This window comes from Orycteropus afer, unplaced genomic scaffold (assembly GCF_000298275.1).
Source record: "Orycteropus afer afer isolate SDZICR_OR568_19922 unplaced genomic scaffold, OryAfe1.0 scaffold00177, whole genome shotgun sequence".
NCBI classification, from domain to species: domain Eukaryota; kingdom Metazoa; phylum Chordata; class Mammalia; order Tubulidentata; family Orycteropodidae; genus Orycteropus; species Orycteropus afer.
Window position 1 is genome coordinate 2517380 of NW_006921764.1, and position 8415 is coordinate 2525794.

An 8415-nucleotide genomic window follows, 5' to 3' on the forward strand; every position below is an offset into this window, starting at 1 on the left:
CAAAGGGCACAGATCTAAGAGCTAGGAGGACGTTCGGCCTCTGTGAGCCGCAGCCTTTCTGAGGGAGCGGACCGGTGTTCGCCATCTTAGGGAGTGAGTGTGACCCGGCCTTCCCACGGCGGGTGCGGGGGAACGGAGCGCAGAGGTCCTCTGGGGCCAGTGCTTGGCTGTAGGCCCGCACGAGTGAGGCCTATTTTGGAGAGGCGCCATGACCTGCTCAAGGGCGCGGAGGCGAGAAGGAGAACGCTCCTATCGGGGGTCCCAGGGCGCTGGTGACATTTCCCGGCTTAACCGACCCCCTCGCCTTTACTCAAACCGCTGCTCCCTCTTCCCCTAGGAAGATGTTCTCGTCCGTGGCGCACCTGGCACGGGCCAACCCCTTCAACGCGCCGCACCTGCAACTGGTGCACGATGGCCTCTCGGACCCCCGCAGCAGCCCCGCCGGACACCCAGGACAGCCCCGCCGCACCCGCAACTTAGCAGCAGCCGCTGTGGAAGGTGAGATCAGAACCAGCCCTAATACAATTTCTCTGCCTGCTCGCAGCCCACTTTGCCTTCGAGGCCTTGAAAGGCTGGAGGACAGGGAAGGACGCGCTGGGCCCGCTGCTCGCAGGACGGCTCTCCGTTGCCTGCTGTGGGATGTCATCCTCTTCAGCTCTAGGCCGGGTGTCTGATCCTTGGCCTTCCCTCAAGGGCGTGGAAGGGCCTAGGCCTAGCGGCAGCCGTGACCTCCACGCTCTGGAAGGAGTTTGAAGTGGAGAGGCTGAGTCCTTCCCTTATCTACACTGACGGGAGCACTCTTGGCCAGGAGGCCAAGATTTGAGGAAAGTCACCGCCCTAACCCCTGCGCACCCACAGTTCTAATAGTTATCTCTTTGATTTGGCTCTCCTTACCTTAAATGTTCCCTAAGAGTGCTATTGTTAGTTGACAGAAGAAGATGAGAGAGAATTGTGTCTCTCTTTCATGCCTCCGGTAGAGGAGCAATCTTGAAGTCCCAGGTAGTCTACAAAAAGGAGATCATTATTAGTAGGCATTCTTTTTTGGTCTTCCCTTTTGGGATTCGTCGTGGTTGTGCCCAGCTTGAACTTACTTGTGTGTATTTTTAAATCCCAGTGGAGTGTGTACAGAAAAAATTGAAAATCGAATTGTAGGAGTCACGGGAATGGTGTCTACATTGTGTCTGTAAAACCTAAAAGTGTTGGGGTTTTTTTTAATCATACATTTGTTTCTGTTCTGTCTTAATGTGGGGGAAAAAATCCTTACACTATCATCCTACCCTTCAATTAAAAAGTTAACACTAACGTCATTTGTGAGATTATTAAATGTATTTATTTGACTAAAAAAATGTATGTATATAGGGAGTCCTCTATTTATATTGTATCAGAGTTGCAGCAAACTGCACTTACCAATAATATTAAAATATATCTGTAAGTTTAGTTAATGCTAACATCATTTGTGAGATTATTAAATGTATTTATTTGACTAAAGAGATGTATGTATATAAGGAGTCCTCTACTTACATTGTATCAGAGTTGCAGCAAAATGTACTTACTAGTAAAATATATCTGTAAATTTATATGTAATATTTCCAACATCCAGACAAAGACCAGATTTATAACTATACTGATCATAAGTCAATAATAATGAAAATTTAAGAAAGAAAACCATGAGGTGGTAATACTAATTTCAGAACCTGCTTGTGGAGTGGAACTCTATTTTAAGTCGTGAAGGTCTGAAGTGGTTCGTGGCTGGGGTAAACTCTGAAGTTGTTTGTAACCTGTCACGTTAGAGTGCTCTTTCTGAGTTTGAGTTGTACTCTCAAGTGTGTTCTTATCAGTTAATAGTTTAAAATTTCATTGTAACAGCAATTAATGTAGAAAACTTTATTTAAATCAATATGGTTAAATAACAAGTGTTATTGATATAGAATTCTCTCATAATTGTTTATAATCTAAATGATCTGATTTTGGCAGTGAATTTTTTCTTATTCCCACTAGAATCATCATTCAACTTAATTGTAAAAGGAGGCCAGGGTTGCTCAGCTCTGATAATACTGTTTCACAGGGAAATTTTCTTTCATCCCATGCCATGACCTTAGTCATCTTGAAGAAAAACTTACTTGATTTTTTTTTCAATCAAACAGAGCAGTATAGCTGTGACTATGGATCTGGCAGATTCTTTCTCCTTTGTGGACTTGGAGGAATTATTAGCTGTGGCACAACACATACAGCACTGGTTCCTCTAGATCTGGTTAAATGCAGAATGCAGGTTGGTTTTGCATGTTGGACTAAAGCATAATGTTGAAGCATGGCTGTTAAGGCGTAAGATGTAGTCATCTACTAACAAGCTGTGTGGAAGCCTAACTATCCAGGAGGTAAGTTGATGACCAGTAACATGAGTTTTACATTAAAATTGCATGGTGTGTCTTGTCTTTATTGCAGAATACAGTTGTGAATATGGCTCCATGAAGTTTTATGCACTGTGTGGCTTTGGTGGGGTCTTAAGTTGTGGTCTGACACATACTGCTGTTGTTCCTCTGGATTTAGTGAAATGCCGTATGCAGGTTTGTATTGAAATAACACCATTAAAATTTTAATACTTTTCATAATGTGACTTAATTCCAAGTACAGTCATGTGTCATTTAATGTCCATGATACATCCTGTGAAATAGGGTGTTAAGTCATTTGGACATTGTACGAACACCATATTATGTACAGGCAGTTCCTAGATTTATGGACAAGCTCCATTCTTAAATCTGCTTTAACACATCAGATTCGTATGTAAGTTGGAACAGTTAGGTTACAGCTTGTATCTAACGTCAGTGAGTCAAATGTTTGTCTTAGTATATATAGTGTACCTTTCTTTGCATAAGAAACATTAAAGAAATGCTTCCAGGCACACTAAAGCATCTTTAACATGATACAGTAACAATGTTTTGATGGTGTGCTGCAAAGTAGCACCTGTTTGTTTTTGTGTACCACTATATATACCTTGAATTTTTAATATAATGGACTTTATAGGGGTTAAGACCACAGACGTACCGTATGGACTTATGGCACTGTGTGACTAATCTTTTTTTTTTTTTTAAATAAATACATTTTATTGAGATATAATTTATGTACAGTGAAATAGTGTGTGACTAATCTTAAGAGAGCTTAAAAAAATAAGACTTTGAAGACAACTGCTAAAACCTTTAATAGAAAAGCAAACGAATTTCTTGAACCTGTGATATGTGGGTGGATTGTTTTTTGAGACTCTAGCTATAAGTGGCTCAGTTCTGGCTAGAATTCCTCTTCAATGGCTACAGGTTCTTTATGTTCGAATAGTTATTTCAGGGTGGGTAGTCTTTTTTTTTCCTCCACTGTGAAATAATGTCATATCTCTTATCTGTTGATAAGACCAAGGCAGAGAGCACTATGTAGGTATTTTTAAAAATACTTTTGATATCTTAGTATGAAAATTTTGTGGGCATAGCCTTTTATATTTATTTACATAAAAGTGCTGTTTTTTACAATATAAATATCTTAGGATTATTGAAACAAAAATAATCAAACATCAAAAATTTATTTGTCCCAAACAGGATTAGAAGCCTACTTAACCTAAAAGAGAAAGGAAGGTGAAATATTAGGAGGGAGAGGAAGGTGATGTATACCAGCCCTTCTAGTATTGGGAGAAATAGATAAGATTTTTTCCCCCATTAGTTAATAGAATGAATATAAAATAAACATTGTCTAAAATTTCTAATGCATGTCTCTTGAAGTGAATTTAAGTAAAAAGGCAGATTCTCATTATATTGATGTATCTTTTTAACTTACTTATTTTGGCACCCTTAAATTCACAAAACTTTGTAGCATAATCTGCTTAATGGGCTAGCATATATCAGCAATATAGACTTAATCCATTTTTAAAATGGATTTTTTTAAAAAGTGGTAGAATTGAGTGTTGAGAATCAGTTCTATTATGTGTATTTGTAGGAATTTTGCCTTCTTAAATATCCCTCCAAGATTTAAGTATGATTCAAAGCTACCCCTTAATGTATAAAAATGACCTTTCACAGAGATAATCGTAGATGTTAAGTTGGTATCATTCAGTAAACTTATATTTACCTTTTGTAATTACTGACGTTTTAGAACCAAAAGAAAAATAATCAAGTACTAGTAAATTAAATTTATGAAAAGTGTTAGCTTTTTGGTATACTTAACTAATTTTTGTTTGTTTTGTTTTAATAAAGGTGGATCCCCAGAAGTACAAGGGCATATTTAATGGATTCTCAGTTACACTTAAAGAGGATGGTTTTCGTGGTTTGGCTAAAGGATGGGCTCCAACTTTCATAGGCTACTCTATGCAGGGACTTTGCAAGTTTGGCTTTTATGAAGTCTTCAAAGTCTTGTATAGCAACATACTTGGAGAGGTACGTAATTTAATTTGAAATTGAAAGTTCTAGTGTTAAATTTTAAGGACCAAAAAGGATCTAAGATTTTGCCTGACCCACTTTGTTTTAGAACTGAGGAGATGATCGTAGAAAGGGTGTACAACATGCCTCAGATCAAGAGGCTATTTTTTAGCAGAGGTGGGATAGTAAAATGCATCACATTAAAATTTCTATACTCTTTTTATTCTGCCTTCCAAATAAGTTTGATGTTAAGTTTTTGAAAGAGAAGGGCTAGGGCATTCCTTTGTGTAGTTTCAATTGCTAAGTATACTTGTCACCTACTTGGTGGTTTTTTTTTTTTTTAAAGGTTCCCATTTTAGTATATAAAGATAGCATATATTTAGGTGCATGTATATTATCTGTGGACTATGTAATACTTTTAAAATTTGTCTGAAGCTTGTTACCTAGAAACATCATATGTTATGCATGTTTTCATTTTAGGAGAATTCCTACGTCTGGCGCACATCACTATATTTGGCTGCCTCTGCCAGTGCTGAATTCTTTGCTGACATAGCCCTGGCTCCTATGGAAGCTGCTAAGGTTCGAATTCAAACCCAGCCAGGTTATGCCAACACTCTAAGGGATGCAGCTCCCAAAATGTTTAAGGAAGAAGGCATAAAAGCGTAAGTAAAACACTTGTCTAAATTAATAGTATAAATATTATCTGATATTGAGGGCACTTAATTTATTTCAGTACCATTAAGTCCACCAGGCTCTTTCTTTAAAGTATTATGTTGTCTAATGTCTATTTCCCCCAACCTAGAATGTAGGTTCCATAGGAGTAAGAATCTTTCTTTTGTTCACTGATAACATTTCATGCTAAATTGGCTTGGCTCATAACATCTGTTCAATAGATACTGTATATATGAAAGACATCCAGGCATATAGATTTAGATTTATAAGTAGCTGTAAATCTTACTAGATATAGTTGGGGAAGAAACTATGTTTTTATATATTTTGTCCTCTTAAAAGTGAATAACTTGGGACCTCGAAGAAGCATTTTTTTTTTTATACCAAAGAATAATTAGACAGTTTACAGGTGACTTGATACCTGCAACATGTACGTACTGTATTTGACCTGAATGCCTGCTGTTAACTTTTTGAGGTCTTGTTTAGAATTCCTCTGATTTGTGTGATTAAGAATTTGCATGCATCAGGTCACAACATGCTCCTTAGATCCACCTTTGTGGATGCCAATTTTGAACTGAGTTCTACTTGTAAACTTCTTGTTTCTTGTGGTTCCAGTCAAAACATCCAGCAACTTTTTTGGTTGTATAGTCAAAGGTGCTTGAGTCATTGGCATGTGAGAGAAATATACCTGCATGTTAGTCTTAGGTTCTGATAGAAATGACATGCACTTACGCTGCCATTTTTTGCTATCAGGACTTGACTTGTGTGCGGACACTTGTACTAATGTTAATAAAAATCTCTGCTAGATAAATATATGCAACTATAAAATTAAGTCTCCTAATTTCCTAGATTTTACAAGGGAGTTGCTCCTCTCTGGATGAGACAGATTCCATACACCATGATGAAGTTTGCCTGCTTTGAACGTACTGTTGAAGCATTGTACAAATATGTGGTTCCCAAGCCCCGAAGTGAATGTTCAAAGCCAGAACAGCTTGTTGTAACATTTGTGGCAGGTTATATAGGTATGGATTATTTAGAATACACTTGTCTGTGGAATTCAGGACAAAGAATTACTTCTATATCTTCTCATAACATTTTATATGCCCTTCAGGATTCATAAATACTTGCTAGTTTCTAAAAGGATTATTTTTGCATGTCATGAGTAGTCTTAGGAATGTATTAATTTCCACAGCTACTAGCTGTTTTTTTCACATTTTTTCTCTGAATATAGAGATTCACTGCTGCACTGTCTGGGGTTTTGTTGTTTGTTTTGTTTAAGAATAGTCTAAATATAAGAGAAACAAAGTAGCAACTAAAATCTGAACTAGAAGAAAATTTCATTTAAAATCATGAAAAAGGTTATTGGCTATAATGTGACTTAGTGTGTTTCTTTGTATTTTAACTGACCCCATATTGGATCATTTATCCCGACTTTTTTCAGCTGGAGTCTTCTGTGCAATTGTTTCTCACCCTGCTGATTCTGTGGTATCCGTGTTGAACAAAGAGAAAGGTAGCAGTGCTTCGGAGGTCCTCAAAAGACTTGGATTTAAAGGTAGGATTTATCTTTTTCCCTACAGAAAGAACAACACTTTTGGGTGTATTGTATTTTTCTCATTCATCTTTTATATTTCAACCAGGTGTATGGAAGGGACTTTTTGCCCGTATCATCATGATTGGGACTCTGACTGCACTACAGTGGTTCATCTATGACTCCGTGAAAGTCTACTTCAGACTCCCTCGTCCTCCTCCACCTGAGATGCCAGAGTCTCTGAAGAAGAAGCTTGGGTTAATTCAGTAGATAAAGCAAATACGGACTGAATCTGCTTGCTGATCAGTGTTGAGGAAAGTCGAAAGGAACTTTTATATATTTGACAGTGTAGGAAATTGTCTATTCCTGATACAATTACTGGTAGTACCCTTGCCTAAGGCAGGAGTTTAAAATTTACTGTTGAAATAAATGCAACCATTCATGATTTTGTTTGTGACTTGATAATTATTTGAACAAATAGGTTTTGGAGGATTTTCTTCTAACATAGTTAGAAAGAAATAAGTTAAAACCTCAAGGAGAAAATGAAGACTAACCATCCAGTTGGTTGGCCGTTCTGATCTCTTTTTATAAATTACCATGTTTCACATTTGGCACTTGAGTTCCTATATTTTTAGTAAAAAACCATAAATTTTATATACTTAATTTTAGTTGTAGTTAAGTATAAATAGGGATACTAGTTCGTAATTCTGTTTTGCCAAATAATTTCAATGTATGCTCTTTTTTTTTTTTTTAAATGAGTTTACTAATCCTTTTTTGTAAAAGTGATTTACAGTAGCTGATTATTAGAATGATAGTCCTTAAAGGATCCAAAACAGTTGATAGCTAAAAACCATTTTGTTGTTGTTGTTATTTGCCGTCGAGTCGGCCCCGACTCATAGCGACCCCTCCTTGGGTTTCCGAGGCAGTATCACTACGGAAGTAGGATTGCCCAACCTTCCTTCCGAGGAGTGGCTGGTGGGTTTGAACCGCCAGCCTTCTGGTTAGCAGTCAAGTGCCTTAGGCACTATGCTACCATTTTAGGTAACCTAATTCTCTTCACACAAATCTGAGTTCCTCTGTTACAGAAAACTTACTATAAACTATTTTCAGGTTGATTTTTAAGCATACATATCTGTTTGACAACTGAGCTAGGTGACCACCACGGGGAAGGCACCACTGTCATAATCAGACATTTGAGATTTAGCCATAGGCTTAAGCCCAAACTGATGTTTTCATCTCACATACTTGGTCATGTTGTCAGAAGCGACCAGTCCCTAGAGAAGGATATTGTGCTTGCTAAAGTTGAGGGTCAGAGAAAAAGAGGAAGGCCCTCAATGAGATAGGTTGATGTAGTGGCTGCTACAGTGGGCTTAACGGTAGATAGCAAGGATTGTGAGGGTGGTGCAGTGTTTCGTTCTGTTGTACATAGGGTTCCTGTGTCAGAGTCAACCAAACAGCACCTAACAAACAAAGTAATTTGATTTGTTCTTGAGTTTTCTCCTTACATATGGTTAATCAAACAAGCCTATTCTATAATATGTTGTGGTTGTTATGTGCCGTTGAGTCAGACCCGACTCATAGCAACCCCTCCTTGGGTTTCTGAGGCAGTATCACTACGGAAGTAGATTGCCCCATCTTCTTTCTGAGGAGTGGCTGGTGGGTTTGAACCGCCAGCCTTCTGGTTAGCAGTCAAGTGCCTTAGGCACTACGCTACCAGAGCGCCCCCCCCAAAAAAAAATAAAAAATTAACTAGTGAGAGGAAAAAAAATGTTCAACCCAACAAAAACTGGTCAAAAGACATGTACAGACACTTCACTAAAGAGG

At 38.1% G+C, this 8415-nt stretch overlaps 1 protein-coding gene and 1 non-coding gene across 2 annotated transcripts; both read left to right on the top strand.

Moving 5' to 3' along the window:
- The first annotated feature begins 341 nt into the window (after positions 1-341).
- Positions 342-6861, top strand: SLC25A3 (solute carrier family 25 member 3). Its single transcript, XM_007947185.2, has 7 exons — positions 342-498; positions 2443-2564; positions 4233-4412; positions 4875-5056; positions 5913-6085; positions 6505-6615; positions 6701-6861. Exons 1-7 carry the CDS (start codon positions 342-344, stop codon positions 6859-6861), a joined length of 1086 nt encoding a protein of 361 aa, XP_007945376.1.
- Positions 5596-5839, top strand: LOC122150589. The gene has a single exon (XR_006163751.1). It is a non-coding gene; the product is annotated as a small nucleolar RNA SNORA53 (small nucleolar RNA).
- Positions 6862-8415: the final 1554 nt, after the last annotated feature.

What these genes read in the sequence shown, in the direction of transcription:
- SLC25A3 (XM_007947185.2), top strand. Translation starts at nt 342, where the DNA reads ATGTTCTCGTCCGTGGCGCACCTGGCACGGGCCAACCCCTTCAACGCG. An exon ending in AAGGAAGAAGGCATAAAAGC is followed by an intron (nt 5,057 to 5,912) that starts GTAAGTAAAACA and finishes CTAATTTCCTAG; the next exon opens with ATTTTACAAGGGAGTTGCTC. An exon ending in ATTTGTGGCAGGTTATATAG is followed by an intron (nt 6,086 to 6,504) that starts GTATGGATTATT and finishes GACTTTTTTCAG; the next exon opens with CTGGAGTCTTCTGTGCAATT.